Genomic DNA, 25,237 nt, shown 5'->3' with positions numbered 1-25,237 from the left:
CTACCTTGATACATCTTTGTCACTTTTACAATGACGCCATCGTCAAGTTGAAATAGGTTCCGGCTCCAGCTTTCTTCATGTTTGGGAACAGATGGAAGCCTGACGGATCCAGATCAGGAGAATAAGGTGAGTGCTGAAGGAGTTCAAAGCCACATTCGCGGTTTGTAGCCATGATAATGCACTGGCACATTGTCCGATTGAAGAGCAGCTTTTTCTCTTAGTCTTAATTTCAACCCGTAATTGCAGCATAATATGCTCCGTTGGCTATCTGGCCTTTTGGAAGATAGTCCACCATGATGACACACTCGGCATGTCTGAACACGGATGCAATAACCTTTCCAGCTAATTGGACAGTCTTTGCCTTATTTGGTGCTTGTGGTGTATGTCAAATATCTCCAAAGTCACATCATCATTGCAAGAACCTTTCTGGTTCAGCTTCAAACAGAGCTAGATTATCACGAGATATGTTGTGCCTGATACGTTTTTGATCAGATGTCAAAGTTTCTATAATAATGGAATGTACTCTCTCCATGGAAAAGCTTAATGAACAAGCAATATGACGCTCTGTCACTCGCCGGTCGGGCACAACCACCCAGTGTATTATCTGGATCATTTCTGGTGTTGCTGACGTGACATGCCTCCCAGAACAGACATGTGTCGTTTTGAAGGCTTTCCCTGACACGTTAAATCTCACTGCACATCACTTTGCGGTGGCATAGGAAGTGGCATCAACTGACTCAAGTTTTTGTGGATATGCCTCAATGACATCTTCTTACATCCACAACAAAATATTTCGCTGATACTCAAAGTCTATGCCTAATGGCAACATGAGAATATTGCGAGTACATTTTGTAACATTGATACAAAGCTGCCATGTCTTATGATTTTATAGGGAATATGAAGAGTACAATGGAAGTCAGTCAGAAGACATGTTACAATAAAGTTGATATAAAACAAATTCCGATACTGTGCGTTATATACAGAAAGGAATGATAGAACCTGACAGGAAGAAAACTCATCACAATGTTTGTTAATAATGTATAAATCCCCGCATTGGCTCCGTTCCAAACGTTCGAATTGGTCATTCCAGTACCTCTTGCTGTTAGACAGATATAAATATTAGGCAGCAAGCAATTAATTAGTTCTTGGGAATAATCGAAACTTCACAATCGCTTCCATTTGCCAGATCTCTGACCTTGGTGTCAGTGTGAAGATGGAAGCTATTATTTGCTTCAGCCTTTATTGATGTCGTTGAAAGAAGCCCTTGGAACTAACATACAGAGTATTTGATGTCATGTCAAAAGGTACGGTGTTCAGGGCACTAAAGAAAGGATCAGCGTTGGTTCAATGCGAATTGTCTCTTTCCAGGAGCTGTAACAATTTGAGCTTCAACGCGTATGTTGCAATGTTAATGGCATCAGTCATTAAATATGCTACCAAATGAATACTATACCACCACTCAAAATAGCAATTATATCTAACCTTTCTGTTCCCATATATATGTATCTATATGGACTAGAAAGAGGCATTTTTTTGCAATTTTGAGTGGTGTGCTTGTATTCATTTTATGTCGTATTTGGTGACTGGTGCCATTAACATTGCAATATAATACATCTAAAACTGCGTCTTGTGTGAAGTTTAAGGTACCAGATTTTCTTATGGAGCACACATTATGTAAGTAACTTGTCCGAACATATACCTTACTTATATAATATAGTTAAGATTGTCAATAAATTGTCTCGTTTGCCAAGTTGACTTGACATGCAAGTATTACAAAAAAGCTGATAATTTCTATTGCATTTAACTATGATTGGGACACCGTTACTTACATCATGAAGCATTTAATATTATGTTAACAAATTACTGACGTAAATGGTGAGTTCCAAGAGTTGACCAGGAAGGAGGTTAGGCTGTAGCTGCAGATACATATAACATTCTGGCACTCTGGCACTCTGGCACTCTAGCACTCTGGCACTCTGTATTACATTTTAATTACTGGTACCAATTACCTGTGTAACATGGAGACTAATAAAGGCGACCCAACACTAGAACTAGTTACATATTAATTACTTGAACACTGAAACTGAAGGAAGGTGTAAGCACAACAAAAGCAAATCCCATAACCTTCGATAATAACATAAGGACAAATGACAAGAAAGAAATGTTAATTTATTTATTATTTGTCAGTGATACATTCAAGATTCTGTTCTCCTAAAAAACAAAGATTAGGTGAAGAATGTAAGTTATTTTTTCAGTGATTCTTAAATGAATGCACATATACTAATTTCCGACGAATTATTCCATAGGGCATTAAAGGCAAAGTAGCGGTGAACATTATATGAATGGATCACCGAAAATTAGTGACGACACCAGGTGTTCAACAATGTTTGGTGTATAAATGGCAATAGCGTTGAACTCTACCTCTATACATGTCGGTCTGTCCTGGGAAACTAAACGTTTGGCCTGTGGTAAGTTTAACAGTAAGTAATTTGGCATCGAAGTCTACATTTCTTAAACAGGTGAGTGGAAAGCACATGGCCGGCCTCTCATCGCCCGAGTGTGTTGGTACGACTTCATGACAGTGTGATAGTCATTTATTGCCCAGTCGTCTAAAGCGCCGCGATTCGCTGTGCAGAGATGCGTCCCTTGTGCAGGCCAGATACCTATGATTGTGGGTTCGAATCCCGATTCGCCCCGATTATGTTTCTAGGTTTGTCAGCACCAAACCCGTGCTCGTTGGTTTCACCGAAGTGGTAAACGTCTGAGACCTGCATCACTTCGGGCTTTCCTCCCACATTAAGCTGACACGCCGTGATATAACTGGAATAATGTTAAAAGCGGCGTTTAACCCAAATCACTCACTCACTTATTTCCCTTAGGGTCCGAGATAATAAAGTTCATAACAATCCTATGTGCACTAGTGCAAATATCACTCCACGTGCACAAGTGTATTGTTTACGTCATTCGAATCATACTGTGAGGTCAGGTCATAACTGAATATTGATGACGTCATTCAATTGTATTTTGTTAAGACGGTGGTCGTGAGCAGCGTATCTTCCGAAAGGGGAGTTCAAAAGGATGAAGAAATAATGGGTAATAAATATACTCATAATATAGCCGGAATCGTACAATGGACTCTGCTTAGACTAGTGAATTTTTATGATTATGGAAAGGATTTTGTCGTTTAATAAAATTTAAAATTGTTTCTGAAGTATTTAAATTATTTCAGCTTTTTGTGTATGTAAACGAAAACCAAGGGATGAAGGTTTCAGAAGTCACTAAACACAGAGCCCGTTGTACGATTCTGACGACGTCATAAGCATGTGTTTATGAATCACATACCAATGATCAACATCCCAAAATAAAAACACACACACTAGGTATGGCTTGTAATTAGCCACTGGACATTCTAATCGTATTATGCTGCATTATACAACCATAATATCGCTATTATGAAATTCAGATACCTTATACGATGCATTGGTGCCAGCTCACCGGGCCACACACCTTAATCTAATATCTCTAAATACCACGGCCAAGAATACTCATCACGCAGGGGATCCATACTTAAATGTCACCACAGTCCTTGTATCGAATATACCAAGGCTGAATATGATCCCTGAGTAGGATCTGAGAGTGGGCGAATAGAGACGACTATAGCACTAATAACGAAGCAGGATTAGACGTAAAGTATCAAATTACATCTTCTTGAATATCAGACATCCACGCATTATTCATTAAGTGAAGTCACTGAAACTGTGGATATTGTTATTGTCGTCGTTAAAACATATGTGTAGTTTTATGTACATGCATATAATCTTAAGATGAGTGAGTGATTGTTGTTTTATGCCGCCGTCAGAAGCAGTCAGCTATATCTCTGGTTGCCAATGAACGCCTCGTCGTTGTTACCATCCTATCCGCATTATTCGGCTCGGGGACAGGGGTGAGGATGGAAGAGCCCACTTATTAAAAGGAAAAAAATCGCCAGAAACCTATGATCGTGAGTTCGAATCCCAGATTGGCCCTGTTTCTTGGCTTGTCAGCACCATACACATGCTCGGAAACATAAGTGAGATACTGTTCAAGCGGCATATTAGCGTGGTTTATGAATTAATAATATAGAAGTTAATGGCTTCAATTTGACTCCATAGGTATCAAATTCGCCACAACAAACCTGAAAAACTTGAAATAGCATACTTTAACATATGGATAGTTTCTATTGCACTGAAATGCCACACAAATCAACATAAATTATGCAGCACATGCTGCAATACCGAAATTGACATTTATTCAATATACGTTCTATAATACAATAACAATTTTTAATCTGTCAAAATTGCAAAGCGGAACGGACATCAAATCATTATCGCAATTCGATTATTCGACTTGTTATCTGCATGGTGACGTCGTTTACAACGAGCGAATCACATCATGGGACCGGTAAATGCGTGCGTGGTCACGGGTGGTCCAGTCGTCTGAGTCCCTGGGGCGTGCCGCGTTCGTGAGTTCGAATCTCACGTTCGCCCTCATTATGATCGTTTGTTTTTCAGCACCATATACGTGTTCGTGGGTTTCACCAGCGTAGTAAACGTGAGATATACACGACTTCTGGCCTTCCACATTGACTCAACGTATGATAACTGTTAAATAAGAAACTACTCTAAACTACTTTTACGCCAAATGGAATCTGTTTCGGCGGGTGGTCAAGACTTGTTATTCTCTTGCCGTGACATTTTGAAAAATATTTATTATGTTTTCAGATAGATCGGTCGTCAATAAGATCGGTCGTCATCGGTTTTCAATAAGTATACGGGATGTCCGTTATTCTCAACCTCTTAAAATTTAAGTGTTTGCATAATTCGAAGTACGCTTTTCGTGGCCGTGTTTGGGAACCTTTTTCTTCCGACAGTTTCTAGGGCTTCGGCCCAGCCTCCAACTGAAACACATGTTACATGTGGTTTCTCCTCAAGCAACAATATGCCTTTGTTCACTCTGCTGTTTATGGGTACCCGGTAGAAAGAGATGGTAATATGACTATTAAACTTCTAGCGCCTTATAAGGCAGCTTGGAATAATAATAATAATAATAATAATAATAATAATAATAATAATAATAATAATATGCCAGGATCACCCAAACCCTCCTTGCTGCATTTTTATTTTTAATCTGTAAATAGTAATAGACAATAGATCCCACCACCCTCGCTCTTCCCACAATCGCTTATATTTACCAATCATAATGGGAGGGTTGTGGTTTGCTTAACGTTTGGGCTCTTCATAATAGAATTGTTTTGTCCGTTTTCGCACACATCTATTCGCTACCAGGAATACAGCCCTTCTGACAATCTGGGTAATGCAGAAGGCTGCAGTGTTGGGGAGTCTTCACATTCTCCGAAACGTTCTGGGTGGGTTTGACTAGGCAGTGCTTTCTGGGAGAAGTCCTATTCGCTGTCTGGGCTGCGTGTAGAAGGGGCAACGGCCCTGAGCTGATGATGAGCCTAACCAGACTGTCTGTGCCAGGATCACCCAAACCCACTTTGCTGCATTTTTTATTTTAATCTGTACATATAATAATAATAATAATAATAATAATAATAATAATAATAATAATAATAATTATTACCTTTAGCATTTTTTGAACAATGAACATTCCTAAAAAAATCCAAATAACCTTGAGCAGGATATAATTAAATCCGCAAGGTTTTGACAGAATTCCGTTGTGATTAATGATTTTTTAATAAAAAGAACATTAATTTCCTTGAGATGTAAACAGCAAATGGACACTTTTCTCAAAATGCTGCCAAACATTCACATTGAAAAGGGAAGGCAACATATCCACCCCTTTTCTACGATTGATTGAATTGTGCAGCACACCCCAATCAATAACAAATATTTCACGTTGATTCATAAAAGAAGAAAACGACAAATCAAACAAGACCTAACCTCTTAAGTAGTCGGAATACATCGTTAAGCTGCAAAAGAACGTTCACAAGTCGCTTCAGAAGTTGCCGCAGTTTGAAAGTTACGAAAACACTTTGAAGATCAATTTCTAGTATAACGGTGGTATTTGGCAGTAGGGATGGTTTGTGGGACATCGAGAACTGGAGAGTAAAATACTTGCAAATTTCCCCCAATAACCGAGGTGGCCTGACGATGTTTGGTCAATTGTTGAATGTCATTATAGAGTTGTTGGATATCAATCTAGCGGAGGGGTCGTTGTATTCGACACATTCCAAATATTCCTGACGGATGGGCTCGGTCTTTTCGGCGTTATAAAGCGCTTGGAAGGTGATCCTGGCTTTTTCATACAATTAGCTCCCGATTTCGCCAGATTTTAGCAATTTCTCTCCCAAGCAGCTGTGGTTTTCTTGGGCGACAAGTCTAGCAGGAGTATCGACCCCATGCGCTCAATTTGCACTCGTCAATCAAGATCAAGAGTCATCCAGCTTCGTCCCGATTCTATATAATCTCCCTCGTTCGATTAAACTTCCATTAACAAGAGTTTTTTCACCAAATTTCCCCTTCACTTTTTCCTGGCTATCGAAGTTCAGAATCGGGTCGATGGAGGATAATAAAATGAGCATTAGCAATGTAAATACACGTCGCTGATCCTTGAGTGAGGAAAAAGTGTTTCAAATATCCTGAGCTTCTGCTAAGCTGTTAAGCAGTGCCCCCATCAAGAGCCCGGGTTAATCTTAGTCCTTAATGCCTCCCAAGAAGGACTTCATACCGAACACACAACTGACATGCTTCAACTTGGCCGTTTATCGAAATGCCATAATTGAATTTCTCGGAGAATACTATTCAGAAGGTGTCGGAAGGTACTCGTGGAGAGCTATCTTTCATTATGATCAATCATAAACTTATGATTCCTTTTGAAGTTTACTCTTTAGTGATAATTACATTACAATGTGGGAGAAACGTGTTCAAGAACGTTTATCTGCCCGCAATGACGGTAGATTTACCGGCCTGATAACAAAGTATGATTTATTAGGTTTTGTGACATATATGGTCTGAAAAAACTTGATATCTCAAACTAACAATTATTTTACTGATTTATTATCATATGGTATTGGCAGAAGAACTACGAATGCGTATAAACGCAATGAATGGTGCACATTATTATCTACTGTTTTTTGGTAAGTTAAAAAAATCCTTTTAGAGGTTAAAAGGGACATTATATTAAAAACAGAATCCAGACAATTGTGCTTGTCAAAAGTTGTCAAACTATGACTACGTTAAAGTTGTCATTAAGCCTGACAACTTAAATCAATCAAGGCATAAAGTTTAAAAGTAGCACTACTTTCCGCTTACATATGTTGGCAACGTCATCGACTATTTTACAACATTCGGCTCTTTAATAACATATTTGATAATAAATCTTGTAACATTGAACAAATATACTTGTAGCCATTATCATAAAAACAGTTTCGCATTTATATTTTTTTACTTTGATGTATCTGAGCACGTGATATTTAGAAGGTAGGCCCAAGCTCTCAGAGAAAATATGTCTAAAGGTTTTCAATTAGAAAAAACCCAGTATTTAATAAAAAAAAATAACTGGATCAAAACATTTGAATCATTAATTCGTTAACGGTAGAAATACGCATCTTTCTTTAATCTTCATTTTGGTAACCATTTTCAGAAATAAACATATTTATTTGTAAATGTAAATCTAGAACAAAGTAAATCTAAAAGCGTAATTTAATCAATAACTACATAACCAACAAAGAACTTTCTTCTTGGCGTTTTTTTCAAGTTGACAGTTAAGTAATACACCACGGCGAACCGCACTTCTTAGATACAAGGACATTCAGACGAGCTACTTGCTAAAACAGCACACCGCCCGAATCTACGTCAGGGCATTGGGATGACAGGTGACGGGCTTCATTAAGCCAAGCTTTATTGATTGGCTGGGGCAGAAATTTGTATTATGAACTTCTAGCGTAGCCTTTGCTCACAAGTTAGCAAGCTACTTAAAAGTTTGAAGCGGTCAAAGTATTGGTTGAGTTGAGTGGGTGAATTCGATTGGTTACTGTGAAACGCGAAAGAAGTAAAGACGGACGTTTGCAGTTTCATTAATCCACTCTAATGCGCCACGTGATTGGCTTGGAGATAGTTCGTATAAACATCTTTAACTATAGTCGGGAATACCGATGCAAGTGGATTTTTTTTCATGCTAAATATTTGCTTACTGTGCATATTGTTTACATGCGAAGTTAACCGATGGTTATTTACACAAACTAATTATGTTGTGTCATTTACGGTATTTTTAAATAGACTTAAATAATAATCCTAAAACTAATCACTGAGCACTTAGACGTTTGAATATGTTCAGCAAGAAATGAAGACGCGTCTGAAGAGTCCAGAAGTAAGTCTTAATCGATAATATGGCATTATTTGCTAGTGTTTCTTCTAAATAATTCAGTATTTAGTTGACGGGACCATGATGAAATGTTTGTCATAATGACGTATCCTTTGAATATACCGTTCGGTTGAAAAGGTTTACGAAACATAATTAAAATATATTATATATTTTAATTATAACAGCAGCCGAAGGAAAACATGTAACAACTCTCCTGTGCATATTAACATGATCAAATTGTACATTGTATTATTACACATGTTAAAAGACAACATTGCTGTACTATCTGGTACATGTGCAATTGGCAGGTATTAACGCTGTACACAAAAACTTTACAGCTCTTATCGCGGAATAACGCCGTGAACAGATGTGACACATGTACTGCATACATTGACAGGAGGAGGTGAGGTGAGATAGGGTTTAATGTCGCGTTGACGATTATTGACAGGTGCCAACGGTGGGGCAGGATACGCTCGCCTTTACGCGAACACCTGGTTTCATCGCGATGTGATAGTGATTCATAAACAGGTGCTCATGATATGATCGGCATCGTACAATCGCTTTTGGCAGATTATGAATATGGAAATGGTTTTGTCGCTTTTCATTATACAGCGATGTGCATGCATGTTCGTGTGCGTGGTGCGTGCGTGAGTGCGTGCGTGCGCGTGTGCGTGTGCGTGTGTGTACTAGGCCAGGACTAATGCCGGTTTTATAAGTCCACTAGTCTACTGAGATACCTTGCCGCAGTTTAACATGAAAGATACACCACTTTCACACAGTTTACCGACTCCGAGCCGAGCCGTTATTGTTATATCCCCTTAAATCAGAGCGCCAGGCAGGGTAACAACAAGTACCAACTTTTAAAGTCTGTTAGTCTGATGCTGCCGAGGATCGAACAACCGATCTTCCGCTCTCCGGGAAGGCGCTCTGTGCACTACACCTTAAAGGCGACCCTCGCAGGAGGATGTTTTCATACTATTATACTGTGTTTATATTATCGTCATACATGCAATGTATCCAAATCCCATTCAGTGAAAAAACGTTTATAACATTTCTGAAATACTTCTATTAAATGTGTTAGTGAAGAATAAAATTAACGACGCATGTGCATACACGTTTCTGACATATGACCTGAGATGTACAAATACGTTTAAAATTATAAGAACGACACCGGGTGCTCACTAAACGGATACATATGTCACCTTTAACCCGTCGTTGGGGAAGATCAAGGTTACAATGGCGCTGACGTTAGAGAACATTTTCAATTACACGTTTTCCCAGTCAATGACATTAAGTTCACAGTCACACCAAACACAACAGCATGGTATCAGTATATTCCAAACTGGTGTGCTCCCACTAATCAGAGCGCCTTGTTCCTTTAGATGCGACAACGACCCTTTGTGATGATGAAGCCTAGAACATTCTCATACATAAAACACTGTTTCTCATACGTAGAACATTGTCTCTCAAACTGCGCACATTCTGTCTCATACGTAGAACATTGTCTCTCATACCTTAAACATTGTTTCTCATACGTAGAACATTGTCTCTCAAACTGCGCACATTATGTCTCATACGTAGAACATTGTCTCTCATACCTTAAACATTGTTTCTCATACGTAGAACATTGTCTCTCAAACTGCGCAGATTCTGTCTCATACGTAGAACATTGTCTCTCATACCTAAAATATTGTTTCTCATACGTAGAACATTGTCTCTCAAACTGCGCAGATTCTGTCTCATACGTAGAACATTGTCTGTCATACCTAAAACATTGTTTCTCATACGTAGAACATTTTCTCTCACACCTGAAACATTCTGTCTCATACGTTGAACATTCTGTCTCAAATCTAGAGCATTCTATCTCACACGTAGAACATTCTCTTTCGTACAAAGAACATTCTGTCTCATACGTAGAACATTCTGTCTCATACGTTGAACATTCTGTCTAAAATCTAGAACATTCTGTCTCACACGTAGAACATTCTCTTTCGTACGTAGAACATTCTGTCTTATTCATAGAACATTCCTTTTCAAACGTAGAACATTCTGTCTCATGCGTAGAACATTCTGTCTCATGCGTAGAAATTCTCTCTCATGCGTAGAGCACTCTTACTTCTTTTTAGAGGTCTTTTTCTGGTACGTAGAACTTTCTATTTCCAATCTTGTTGTCTCCAATGTAGAACCCTCTGTCACCTACATGGGAATGAAATACTTTTGTCATAGGAAAAAGAATCCATACTTGAAACATAGAAAGTTCCACAGTTTTAAGTCCTTCGAATGAGATAGACCGTCTTACATAGTTGATTGGAATTATGTGTTTCCCCTCACGTTACATATGTCTTGCATATGGCACTGTTTGTGCGCAATAATAGACCTATTAAGTTATAAGTCCAATGTGATTTCCATTACTACGACCTTAACTGACTTTAGTGCAGATAACGAATAGCTCACAGAACGTGGTCGTCATCCGGTGTAAAAGTACGGATACACGTTTCTGACATATTACCTGAAATACACAGTTATAGTATGGTGATATTTAACTATTGCTGAGATGTACGTGTGCAGTAGTCAAATAAATTGAATTTTGTGTTGAGAAAATATATTGCAGTTTCTGAGGAAACGTGTGCGTTTCAGCAAGATAGAAATCGCCTCAGTCTTATTGAAGATATCTTTCACGTCGTTGAAATGACATAAAGTTTTCGATATTAAGCAGTGTCTATATCGACCATATATATATTACCATATTTTTGACAGCTGTGTACTGTGTACGCACTTCAACTGACATATATATATCTATATATATATATACAGATAAAGACCAGACTTGATTTGTTTCCTCACACGGAGTAAATATATCTCGAATTGCCTACCAAATCAATGTAAGCAGTGATGTGGATATATATACTACTCAAAAGGAATGACAGATTAAGTATAGTAATATGAACAAATCAGGCGTTCCTTAACTTATTTGGAGTAGTATAAAATAATCGACTGAAATTTTGTCATTAATAAAAAAAAGGTGATGTTTACGTGCTCTTTGCTGTTAAAAAGCCTGTATTTCAATATGTCATTTGTTTTTCGTAATTTAGAATTTAAAGCCTGATTCTGTTTTTGTGTTTCTTTGTCAAGTAACGTTTCCCCATTTTATTCAGCTTATAAAAAATAAACCATTTCCATAATCAAAAGAAATCTCTAGCAAAAGCAGTGTCCACTGCATGATTCCGACTACATCATAAGCATGTGTTTAAGGATCACTTTCAAATGTGTTCAAGAAAGTGAAACTGTCATGATTGATTTGTGCGTCATTAAATTTGGTTTTAAAACACCAGGATCTAACCCTGTTCAAGTTACTGTCTCAAGGCAGGTAACGGGACTGAAACTATTTCAGTGACAAAGATACCAACAAATGTGGTAATTTTGACTCTCTTCTGTTAATATGAATAACTAAGTTTCGCTATTTACACAGTTTATCTCTCATGTACATTTTCGCATGACCCTCACCAACACCTTTCTAGAATCAGAAACCTCTGCTAAAGGCAGTGTCCATTGAATAATTCCGACTCTATTTTATGCATGTGGTTATGAATCGCTATCAAATCGGGATGATACCAAGTGCAACAAAAGGAGCACCACATGATAGGCTATATATTTGGAAAGGTCAACAGTTCAAAAGTTCACAGTCTTTTATCAGTATGTAAGGCATCCATTCCAAAGTAATGTACAGTGAAAATACATAATTTATTCGTTTGCTAAACTTTGCCATGGGATGATATGATTCAGCATTTCGATAATATTTGTATTGCCCTTTCTAACACAGCATCAATATATGATAAGCCTGCAACATATTTCCACTGATGGTGCAGCTCGCCTCTCTTCTTGTCAAATGGAGCTAATTGTACAGTTGGAACGTTCCGTTTTTCTCGACGAAACCTATTGTATAATTTCCAGCTGGTACCTGATATATGACCAGTGTTTGACAATATAACTGCATGCGAGTAAAAGTTGAATCAAATGATAGCAACAAAATATCGTGTTTGTCTTAGACACTGATTCTTTGTTAACAGTTAGTGACTAATATTTCTACTACTACTATTACTTCTACTACTACTACTACTACTACTACTACTACTACTACTACTACCCGTGAAGATTCCGGGGTAGAATAGGTCTTCAGCAACCCATACTTGCCCTAAAAGGTGACTATGCTTGTCGTAAAAGGCGACTAACGGGGTCGGGTGGTCAGGCTCGCTGACTTGGTTGATACATGTCATTGATCCCAATTGCGTGGATCGATACTCATGATGTCAATCACTGGATTGTCTGGTCCAGACTCGATTATTTACAGACCGCCGTCATATAGCTGGAATATTGCTGAGTGTGGCGTTAAACCACAAACAAACAAAAAAACAACAACAAAAACTACTAGTACAGTACTACTACTACGTGGAGGCTCTTCATGATAGAATTGTATTGTGCATTTTAGCACACATTTATTTGTCTGATGCCAAGACACATGATGAAAACAAGGCCTTCCATAGTTTTCTTAAACGCGCCAAGGATGTGGGACATAATCTCAATGTCAGTGTGAATTTTGTTGATAGTTCTTTACTTCTGGACGATACAGAAATGAGTGTCAACCAAGCGAAGTGCCATATCGAATCGGCCCAGACCCAGAGATGCTTTCTGAACGACCACTGCATCGAGTTTATGTGCAGTGTGTTGAGAAGATCAGCAATCCTGCAGTGTCCATTGGTTGGATGAAGTCGGCTGGCCTGAAAAGTGAAACAGAAAGCTTTCTGTTTGCTGCTCAAGACCATGCATGTGGTTTTGACACAGAAGTTCATCCATGGTACGACCCAGAATATGTAGAGGAGAAAATTCTTTGGAATAGGCCCGTATACAGCCTCAGACCTATGCAGGCCAATAAACCTGATCTTGCCCTTTTTGATAAATACAATGAAATAATTTATATTATTGAATTTTCTGTCCTTTTTGACACTAATGTGATTGACAAGATATTCAGGAAAAACATGGCAAATATGCGGACCTCGCTTTCGAAATGTCACACTTGCATCCCAAGTACCGAGTTGTTCGACTCCCCATTGTTCTCGGTGCCTCAGGTTTGGTACCTCCCAATCTGTTGACTGACTTTGGCAGAATACCCGGGTTTGCTACCAGGAATACAGTCCTTCTGACAATCCGGGTAATGCAGAAGGCTGCAGTGTTGGGGAGTCTTCACGTTCTCCGAAATAATAAAAATAATAATAATAATAATAATAAGTATTGACACCCTCCCACGAAGAATCATGTCAGACAATAGATCCCACCACCCTTGCTCTTCCCTCAATCGTTTATATTTACCAATCATAACGGGAGAGCGTAGATTGATTAACGTTTGGGCTCTTCATGATAGAATTGTTTTGTGCACTTTTGCACACATCTATTTGCTACCAGGAATACAGCCCTTCTGACAATCTGGGTAATGCAGAAGGCTGCAGTGTTAGGGAGTCTTCACATTCTCCGAAATGTTCTGGGTGGGTTTGACGAGGCAGCTCATCCTGGGAGAAGTGCCATTCGCTGTCTGGGCTGCGTGTAGAGGGGGCAAGGGCCCCGAGCTGATGATGAACCTAACCATCCTGATTGTGCCAGGATCACCCAAACCCTCTTTGCTGCATATTTTAATCTGTGCATCATCATCATCATCATCATCATCATCATCATCATCATCATCATCATATTAAAAATGTTTGTGAATCCCCGTATAACCTGCCATGAGTGTAAAGTAGGCTGTTTAAACCATTCTAGTGGCCTAGAAAACAAACAGTTACTGGTCCCCTCGGAACATAGAACTGTCAGGATTCATCCTTCTACTACACAAGTATATGTGGTGTGTGAATGTGTTTCTATCATACAGTACTTCGCGTCAGGGCATATGTTTATCCTGATCAGAGTTACCAGTGCAAGACAGGGACAGGCTAGCAGATACGGTCCCCAACTTACTCCCTATCCCCCAAATGTCTTGCCCATCTTCTGACAAGACCAAAACTCAAAGTAGGCAGAGTGGGAAGACACAGATTCGTCTTCATGAAGCCACAACGTTCATCTCATTTATCAAGCAGAAATCAGATACCAAAGCACTTACAGATAGAAAATTGCCACAGAAGGTGTTTATTTGCATGACAATGATTTCTCGCATTTTCGCACCACAAACTAGACACATATAATCCCAATAATCCCGACTGCAGATTATGGAACTTTAAAAACCCATTTCGCAACATGGACGTATTTTTTATGAACATCTGCCATGCACACCCATATATAACATACGTAACCACTTTACTCAACACTACAACGACGGGACTTGATCTATTTTAAAAGGGATCATGACACTTTTTTCAAAGGAAATACATTCTCGGGTCTAATGGCTGTCGGGCAAGTTCAAATTCCAGCAGCCTCAAAATGTGCAAAAATAAATTTACTCACGTAATGCCATCACAAACATTTCACTAAGACAGAAAGGTGATATCACATGATGGCCCTAGCTATGATTGTCCCACATTCTACAACGTGATGTTTTCAGCGGAATTTGTCATTAATCAGGACATAAATCCTCACAGTAGAACATTAAAAAAGAAGAAACATTTCTGGTGAAATCGATTATATCACTGGTCGCAGTGTACACGAGCCACTACTGCAGCTCAGTGGAATAAAAGTTTATGTATGGCAGCTGTGGTATACACGCTCAACGAACATGAATCCCATCCCGCTTTTATCAGTGTTCGTTATATTTCATTCTTATTGTTGAGAATAATAAAAAGGATAGACAAGTGTTTCCATAATAGATATGTAGGACATATAATTTTGTTTTAAAATATATTAATATCCTATTGTTATCAATCGATTCTTGAAATACTTATGATAATTTATTTCCATTATTAATAAAAGTTTAAAAAATATAACAACATTTGGATTCATTATCTTGGATATGCAACACAAACAATTTTGGTTCAAATCGTGAAATATTCACATATTTTCTCGTCTACAAGTTAAGATCCAACATACAAGAACAGAGTCAGAGAACAAAAAAGAAAGACATAGAAAGTACCGTTAACTAAGTAAATAAAAACAATATTGCCAGTTGAAAAATCACCCCCCCCCCCCAATAGCCAAGTTTGAATTGGTGACTCCTATCTTCCATTTAAACATGAACATATCAACTGGCGATGTAAAGCTCAGATAACAGCCAAGAAATCCTTTTGGCACAGGCAGCTATCGCCTGGTAGTTATAGAGACGGAGAGAATTGTACACGCTCTCTTCGGGCTTACATGGAGTTTAAAATGTTCTTCATGAGACTACGGAGAAATCACAAAAATGTTTGTTCTACATGTGTAGAAAATACTGAAAATTGATTACCGTTATTTAGTTTGATTTGCATTGCATGAAACAAGTAAAAACATTTTGACCAAGAAACTATAATTATATAAGAACACACTGGTAGTTTACAATTCTGTTCGGCATGAACGTAAAGAAACAACTCAGTGAAAACTGGAAGTGTTTAAATATTCTAGCTGGAAAACGAAGAAGGGAAAAGAAAATATTTCTAAAAACGACGTTAAAATTTTGTCCCGGGAAATAATGCCGGTTCATCATGGTAGTGGCTTTAAACGAATCATACTTAATATGAACCAGGAATTTATCAGGCGAATTACAACACGATCACGTTCCAAGGAAAAATATCACGGAATGATTAAAGCGCGTCTTGTCACATGACGACCAAACACGGGTTATATACCATGAAGATGTTTAAACAGATATCCGAAATATTCTTCAAATTAAAAATGGTATTCCGTGGATTAACAGTTTTTGAAGCAGCTGTTGAACTTAAAAATGATTTTTCGTGCAGGTCTACCCTTTGTTTTATAGTGCATTTTACGATGGACAAACTGTCTATACGATAGTGTTGACCACTGGTGACTTTATACCACAATAGAATTATTTATATATACTATATATACTACAAACAATATATATATACAGGAAGCTTTTGTTTTGAGCTGTTATATCCAACGAACTAAAGTGTATACAATTTCTGACAAATTTGAAATTACATTAATACTGGCACATGAAGGACGTGGCATATTGATGACTTGTAACTTTAGCTGTATTACATGCCGCATGCAAATTATGTCTATAATATGATCCTGTACGATCAAAGGACCTACCTGTGAGTGCATTACAGGTGTGGATATTGGTGATCTTACCTGTCACTAGGATACACAATCCAATTAGGAACAGGTGCGAAACCATCCTCTCTCGCCTTCTGCAACTGACGCCAAACTTTGCCGTACCCCTCCAGTCCTAAACAACTCCTTATCGAAATTTCCAAATTCACCAGTGTCTCCCGCGCCCGTGAAATCGAAGGTCTGCAGTGTGAAATTATCGAGTTGTGATCCGAGCGAGCGAATTCGGTCTATAGGCTATTTCAGAAGAGTAAACCCAACGCCGTGATCAGTGCAAACTATCCGATAAAGATAACGGCTCTGCAATTTCCTGTTGAAAAGGTAGATTATATCTGATCATGGCAATTTATCGAACGGTTACGTCTTGGCAGTTCTTGTAGGAGTTTTACCATTCACGTCATTGCTAATCACCCAAGCTTTTTATGTCATTGCGCGAGACACTGCCTTGAGTTTGTCAGACCTTATTAATTGGAATCTATAATTCAATATTTAAAATAGATTTAAGGATCTTGATACTTAACGAAACGAGTTGGATACAAGTCTGGGTTTTGCCCGCGGGACTATTGTTTTGATGTCCATACCTCGATAACGCGAGAGCTATTTGACCTGCGTTCCATCCACTTGTGCCATATGTACAATGTAGGACATATTCCGTGGTGATCACACACAGTAAGGCATCCAGCGGGAACCAGCTGGCAACATATTGCACTGGATGGTATATTTTCGTATTAATTATTAGAAAAAACCCTCGAGAAACGGACTTAATAGAGTAAAAGATAATTAATTTTGTGTTAGGCAAATAACCGTGAAGCTGTATAGTGTGTGAGTGAGTATGGTTTTACGCCGCCTTTAGCAGTATTCCAGCAATATCATGGTCAGCCATATCGCACATGTAGCCGTACTTAAGGACCGGTCACTTATTATAGGGGGTGGTGTGGATCGGGGTTGAGTGAGTGAGTGAGTTGGGTTTAACGCCGCTTTTAACAGTATTCCAGTTATATCACGGCGTGTCAGCTTAATGTGGGAGGAAAGCCCGAAGTGATGCAGGTCTCAGACGTTTACCACTTCGGTGAAACCCACGAGCACGGGTATGGTGCTGACAAACCTAGAAACATAATCGGGGCGAACCGGGATTCGAACCCACAATAATAGGTTTCTGGTGTGCCCAAGGGACGCAACTCTGCACAGCGAATCGCGGCGCCTTAGACGACTGGGCCACCCGTGCCCCCGGATCGGGGTTGAGGCTTAGAGTTTTTTGAATTTTCCCCTCTACATATTCTGAGTCGTACCATGGATGGACCTCCGTGTCAAAACCACAAGCATGGCGAAGACGGTAATTAAACGATTGAACCACTCCATCACGCCGCTTAAGATACTGTGTTTGTGCCAAGGTTGGGCATCCACTGACAATTTGTTGGACAGTCATACATTGACGGTTTCGAATGTGAAGTGACCGGTCTTGAGCAGCAAACAGGAAGCTTTCTGTTTCACTTTTCCGGCCAGCCGACTTCATCAAACCAAAGGGCTCTGCAGGGTTGCTGATCCTCTCTACACATTGGACATAAACGTGATGCAATGGGCGTTCAGATAGCCTGTCCCTCTCCCCGATTTGATATGGCACTTCGCTTGGTTGACACTCATTTCTGTATCGTCCAGCAGTACAGAACTATTAACAAAATCAACACTGACACTAATGTACGGAAGATAATGACCCCTTCAGGAATTGTTTATCATAATTGTGGATGGCCCTTCCCATGCCCTAGTACATTCACTCCATGACCCTCCCTGAATAGACAAAATACAAAATCGCTTTATAGTTAATAAGAAAATGTCAATTTGTGTAACCCTCCACAGGTATGTGCATTAGTTACTAAAAGGGAATGTCATACCTATTTTGGTGACCCCCCCCCCCCCCCCCCCCTCATTTTCTCTGTCCGCAACCCCCCTCCCCCGTCCCCCCTCCTCCCTCTACACACACACACACACCCTCCCAACCCCATGATAAACGACCGGTCCCTTTTTGAAGTCAGCGTGTACCACAATCATGATTCTACACTGGAAACAACATGATGGCATGCGCGATGTTACATTGGTTTTGAAATCACTTCTTCGAGTGTATATGTTTTATGATACTGACTTTGTCGTGTATGAAACATTAAAAGCAGCTGTGGAAGGAAAGCTTCGAAATAAACAGAGCTTTGTGACAGTTGCCAGCTCATTATCAGTTTTAATCGCGATATTTATAATTTTTACGTGGACTTTACGAGATGCATTGTACCCAGACAAAAGATAGTTAAAATAAGCATTTTCAGGAATTCCTACTTTGTACACGACAAGGTATATTTTGGAACCGCAGTTTTAACGATAAATAGCATTTGAGATGCCAATTCCTTTTGAACAACAGTTTAACAGTATGTAAGAGATATATCTAGACGTTTCTATAGACATCTAAATGAGTGAGTGAGTGAGTTGGGTTTAACACCGCTTTTAACAGTATCCAGTTATATCAAGGCTTGTCAGCTTAAAGTGGGAGGAAAGCCCGAAGTGATGCAGGTCTCAGACGTTTACCACTTCGGTGAAACCCACGAGCACGGATATGGTGCTGACAAACCTAGAAACATAATCGGGGCGAACCGGGATTCGAACCCACAATCATAGGTTTCTGAAGTGCCCAAGGGACGCATCTCTGCACTGTGAATCACGGCACCTTAGACGACTGGGCCACCCGTGCCCCACATCTAAACGAAGGTACGAGTATGCATAAATATAAAACGCCAACGCCAGAGAATAACCGACCAAATGCCGAAACAGATTCCATTGGGCGTAATGTGATACTTTTGAAAATTATACGAATAGATCACTGAAAATCGGTGATGACACCAGGTGTTCACGAAATGCGAATGTGCGAACACGATGCACTCTATCTTTTTTCCTATTTCAATGCGAAACGGTAAGCATACATGTCTCAAGATCAAGGATCACGTTTATCTAAAAAAAATTATTTTGTATGAGGTTATCGATTATTTTCTCAAAATATGTGAGGTTTTAGATATTTTCAAATCAGCAAAATGTTCCGGCCGACCATTTTACTATTCAATTAGAGATGTTTGGTTCAAACCATTGATCGTGTTTCGCAAAACCATTCTTCGCGTTAGTCGAACCGTTGATAGGGTTCAGTAGTACCATTGATAGCGTTTTCGTTAACTTGATATCGTATAGTCAAACCACTGTTCGCGTTTAGTCAAACCAGTGGTCGTGTTTCGTCAACCCAGTGATTTACATACATGTATTTTGATCACAAAATTAAAAGTGTTTTTATTATTAACGTTTGATAATCATTGAAAGTGTTTCGACAATCCATCATTCACATTTAGGGACACCATTGGTCCTGTTTAATTCAGAGTAGTCAAACCTTTATTCATGTTTTGTCAAACCATGTCGAGGGCACGGGTGGCTCAGTCGTCTAAGGCGCCGTCATTCGCTGTGCAGAGTTTCGTCTCCTGGGCACTCCAGAAACCTATGATTGTGGGTTTGAATCCCGGTTCGCCCCAATTATGTTTCTAGGTTTTTCATCACCATACCCGTACTCGTGGGTTTCACCGAAGTGGTAAACGTCTTAGACCTGCATCACTTCGGGCTTTCCTCCCACATAAAACTGACACGCCGTGATATAACTGGAATACTGTTAAAAGCGGCGTTAAACCCAACTCACACTCACTCAAACCATGCCCATGGATTCGTACAGACAACCGTTATTCACCTTCAGTCAAACCATTTACTACAGACAATAAACAACTCATCATGACTCATACATAACACATGCCAGTTTAAATATATTATTCCATCAACGGTATCTCACTGAATTACCAATTATGAAAAAAAAATGCATTCAATTAAGCGAACTGTAACATTACCTGAATATTTCTTTGAAAATGGAAGAATTCAGCTCTGTTGTTGAACGTGTTACGGGAATTAAACGTTTCATTGAACTGTAGTCCAATTTAATCAATTATTCCTGCAAATACCCCAAGTGAAGTTCGACACGTCGTCAATATTTATCCGATATTATTGTCTGGAGAGCAGTATCCTACTGCGATGTCCTTTGGGACGCGTTGTCTCCAGGAAAGGTCGCTAGCTCGGATGCTGATTTGGAATAACTGACTCTCTGGTAGACAGTATGTAATTTTCCCATCATTCCCGATCTGCTTAGACGGCTAATGCCATTCGTGTTAGTTCGGTAAGGAGGTCGTTCTTGTTCTTACATGGCGACCTCAAGTCCTAAGACGAATAAACAAAACGGCTTCAGCTATGCGTTTTGACATAGGTTATAAGTGGAGCAGGAATCAGGTATAATTGTTCAAATGATGATGCAAGCGCATAAATCGGCATCGTAGATTTATTTGATTAACAAATTCTGCCGCCGAAAATCCAAGATGGCTGCCTATTATCCTTTCAAATAACCTTTATTGGTTATAAGTGAATGATTGGGCAAACTCTGCCTGTTTAATATGGTTGCTCCCATGAATCTAATTCACTGTGCAGTTTCTCAATATTTTGAAAACCTAAGACATCTGCCACGTATTTTTTTCTAAAATTGTCACTATTTCATACAAAAATTGATGTAGTCACGCTTTGTTTATACCTGTTAATGTACCCCAGCCTTGACTGATCTGAACAATATTCAATTTTTGATAAATCCATATCTTTCTGACATCTAGATGATAAATTGCTATTCAGGTTGAAGGAGTGACATAGACACCTCAAATTTTGACAGCTGCGTTGGATTGAAAAGTCACATCAAATCAGAACAATTAACATATCAACATATTACTATCGATGGACGCCATGTTCATCCCGGAAGTTTATTGGGGTAACTGTTGGACGTCATGTTCATCCTGGAAGTTTATTGGGGTAACTGTAGGACGCCATGTTCATCCTGGAAGTTTATTGGGGTAACTGTAGGACGCCATGTTCATCCTGGAAGTTTATTGGGGTAACTGTAGGACGCCATGTTCATCCTGGAAGTTTATTGGGGTAACTGTAGGACGTCATGTTCATCCTGGAAGTTTATTGGGGTAACTGTAGGACGCCATGTTCATCCTGGAAGTTTATTGGGGTAACTGTAGGACGCCATGTTCATCCTGGAAGTTTATTGGGGTAACTGTAGGACGCCATGTTCATCCTGGAAGTTTATTGGGGTAACTGTAGGACGCCATGTTCATCCTGGAAGTTTATTGGGGTAACTGTAGGACGCCATGTTCATCCCGGAAGTTTATTGGGGTAACTGTAGGACGCCATGTTCATCCTGGAAGTTTATTGGGGTAACTGTAGGACGCCATGTTCATCCTGGAAGTTTATTGGGGTGACTGTAGGACGCCATGTTCATCCTGGAAGTTTATTGGGGTAACTGTAGGACGCCATGTTCATCCTGGAAGTTTATTGGGGTAACTGTAGGACGCCATGTTCATCCTGGAAGTTTATTGGGGTAACTGTAGGACGCCATGTTCATCCTGGAAGTTTATTGGGGTAACTGTAGGACGCCATGTTCATCCTGGAAGTTTATTGGGGTAACTGTAGGACGCCATGTTCATCCTGGAAGTTTATTGGGGTGACTGTAGGACGCCATGTTCATCCTGGAAGTTTATTGGGGTAACTGTAGGACGCCATGTTCATCCTGGAAGTTTATTGGGGTAACTGTAGGACGGCATGTTCATCCTGGAAGTTTATTGGGGTAACTGTAGGACGCCATGTTCATCCTGGAAGTGGGGCGGTCGGGTAGCCTAGTGGTTAAAGCGTTCGCTCGTAACGCCGAGGACCCTGGTTCGATTCCCGACATGGGTACAATGTGTGGAATATTGCTCAAAGCGGCGTAAAACCAAACTCACTCACTCACTCAACCTGGAAGTTTATTTGGGTAACTGTTGGACGCCATGTTCATTTATTGGGGTATCTTTAGTCGGCTGAATTTATGTACTGAGACATCTGACTCCGTTTACAGACAACGAAGCCTACTAAACCGCCGGGCAAAAGACATTAAACACTTGAAAACTGGATTTGACTAATAAATTACAAACGTTATCAAAATGTTACTGGGCTAGAAACAATCGCCGAAACACTGCAAACTTAAGGTCCAAAACACAACTATGAAACCCGTATCAAATACATCATCATCGAATAACCAACCATTACTTGTTTAAGGAAGAGAATATATGGATGTCAACCTCTTTATTATGAGGAACACAACGTTTCGGAGTATATGCTTACTCCTTCATCAGGTGAATGAATGCTGGTTAGTTTCCATCTTTTGCTATCTTATTACGTTTGTTGTTCTTACATGTACATATATATGCTCTCTGCGTCATAGCATTCATTAACCTGATAAAAGAGTAAGCACATACTCCGAAACGTTGTGTTCCTCATAATCAAGAAGTTGACATTCATAAATTCTCTTCCTTATGTGTATCACTTCTAAATGCATTTCAAAGACTTGTTATCAAAATGTTACCAGGCTGAAAACAGTCGCCGAAACATTGCAAACTTAAAGTCTAAAACACAACTATGATAGCAGTATCAAAAACATCAGGAACAAAAATACAACAATTTCATTTTTGTTACATTTGTAACCAGCATCAAACATAGATGTTTCTTTTTGCCCGGCGGTCTAGGGGTACTAGCAAGCTCCTCACAGCGATAGTACGTTCCCGGAGCTCTCTATACTATCGCTGCCACCAGTCAAAACTCCCCACTGTGAATAGGTGGCCACAACCATGCTTGGAGTTGAACTCGCAACCGAATGACCGTTGTGTTTACAAACAGGTTACGACTGTCGTGACGCCGAATACACTTATCGCTGCTAAATTACTTTCTTCGTTTGTCAATTTGAATTTCTGTTTCATTAAAACTATTGTGTTATTGATATAGTAAGAATGTAAGGGAGAAGTTGGTTGATTGTCCGTTAGTCTGCAATCTCGAACCAATCTGATTATCAAAACAACAAAGTAAATTCATCTGGAAAACATGGTCAGTCGTAAACCTTTTCAAATTGAAATATGATGGCATTCCCAAAGACATAAACAAAAGTATAAACGTTACTACATATGGGGTTGGAGGGCAAATTTCAAGATTCTTGAAATGGCCGCGCCCACACTGGTGGCAGCGATGTTACCGAGAGTGTAACGAAGGTGTCACGCGCTGGGAAGGAGCTTGGGGGTACTAGATGTGTCACACACTACCATCACAAACATTTCCAGTCTTGTGTTTACCTCCAAACAGTGGTGAACATTAGCTTCTGTATGCTCCATGATTTAAGTGTAGATGATTACATTTTTGATACGGAAACAGTTAAACGTTAGGTAGGGGAGAATTCATCTCGTCTGTCCAGGCTTAGGTACAAAGACGTTATCATAGACATGTATTGGAATTGGTCATCAGCAACCCATGCTTGTCGTAAGAGGCGAGTAATGGGATCGAGTGCTCATGCTCTCTGACTTGGTTGATTGGTGCATGTCATCGTATCCGATGTCACTCACTGGATTGTCTGGTCCTGACATATTTACAAAGCACCGTCAATGAGTGGAATATTGCTGACTGCCGCACTAAACAACAAACAAACAAATAACATAATGGAAGCTTTGAAAAAAATATTGTTTACTGTAGACTATCTGGATATTCGTCAAAACCAAGGTGTTTTAAACATCCATACAACTGCTGTGCTATTTACTTGAACCTGAGAGCATTGTTGGCTTCAAATGCTGTATGTGTTGAATGCACAGAAATACCCAGGTTGACCGTTTCCGGGAGTGATATGAACGAGATTAGTACTTGGTAGACATAAATGTTCATATTTCTAAAATTTATGGTCGGAGTTTACAAAGTAGATATATACAATTTATGGATAATAACTTCTGTTTTTACTGTAAAGGCGACGTTTCGGTATATACCCTTATACCATTGTCAAGCAAGAATATTTTGATCAAGCAAGAAACTTTCTTAAGGATGTCTGTGGTCTGTTTTAAGATAAGTAAGCTTTTTGTGCTATCGTTATTTCATAAATCTTTATTACTTAGATTAACTGCCAAGGAAATTAGGGTTAGTGTATTTCTTATTGCAAGACGAACTTGTTAACTACCACGACAAATTCACATTTTACATAGAAGCATATAGGCAAATCATACACAACTTCACATTAAAGAATAATCAATTATACTTAATTTAAAAAAATATTTAACCACACGTGGTTTAAACGTTTACCTGTAGGAATTATTTTTTCGTCAAGTTTCTCCTGTGGAATAGGGGTATACAAAGTTAAAAAATATCATGTGTCGGGGCAGAATTGAACTTGGTTCTTTTACGAGATTGCAAAAAAACCCAAATTAAGCACATCCTATGAGTTTTTGCGAATCCACGTGGTATTAATTTCACATGTCTCAAATACTTCTCAAATATGTTTCAGTTTGGTAAACTCAGTTTAGCAGGTCTGATGTGTGATGGATGGACTCATGACAGCTCACATTGTAAAATAAACATTTGTTTATTTGAGTCGATATTATTACCTCTGAAGTAGTATATTGTTGAGTCTCAAGCTCTCTCATAATTGGGAGAAGTCATTGCTGAGCATGCCAACCCCGAA

At 39.3% G+C, this 25,237-nt stretch overlaps 1 protein-coding gene across 1 annotated transcript in view; it reads right to left on the bottom strand.

The window, feature by feature from the left end:
• LOC124146391 overlaps positions 1-17,235 on the bottom strand; it is a 35,940-nt gene extending 18,705 nt beyond the window's left edge. The window contains exon 1 of the mRNA XM_046516662.2: positions 16,630-17,235. Coding sequence (XP_046372618.1) covers positions 16,630-16,675 — 46 coding nt within the window. The 5' untranslated portion in view covers positions 16,676-17,235. The remainder of the gene's footprint in view (positions 1-16,629) is intronic.
• Between the last annotated feature and the right edge of the window lie 8,002 nt (positions 17,236-25,237).

This window comes from Haliotis rufescens, unplaced genomic scaffold (assembly GCF_023055435.1).
Source record: "Haliotis rufescens isolate VD_foot unplaced genomic scaffold, xgHalRufe1.0.p SCAF_3, whole genome shotgun sequence".
NCBI lineage: Eukaryota > Metazoa > Mollusca > Gastropoda > Lepetellida > Haliotidae > Haliotis > Haliotis rufescens.
The sequence above is the reverse complement of the archived record's forward strand: the minus strand, read 5'-3'. Positions and strand labels throughout refer to the sequence as shown.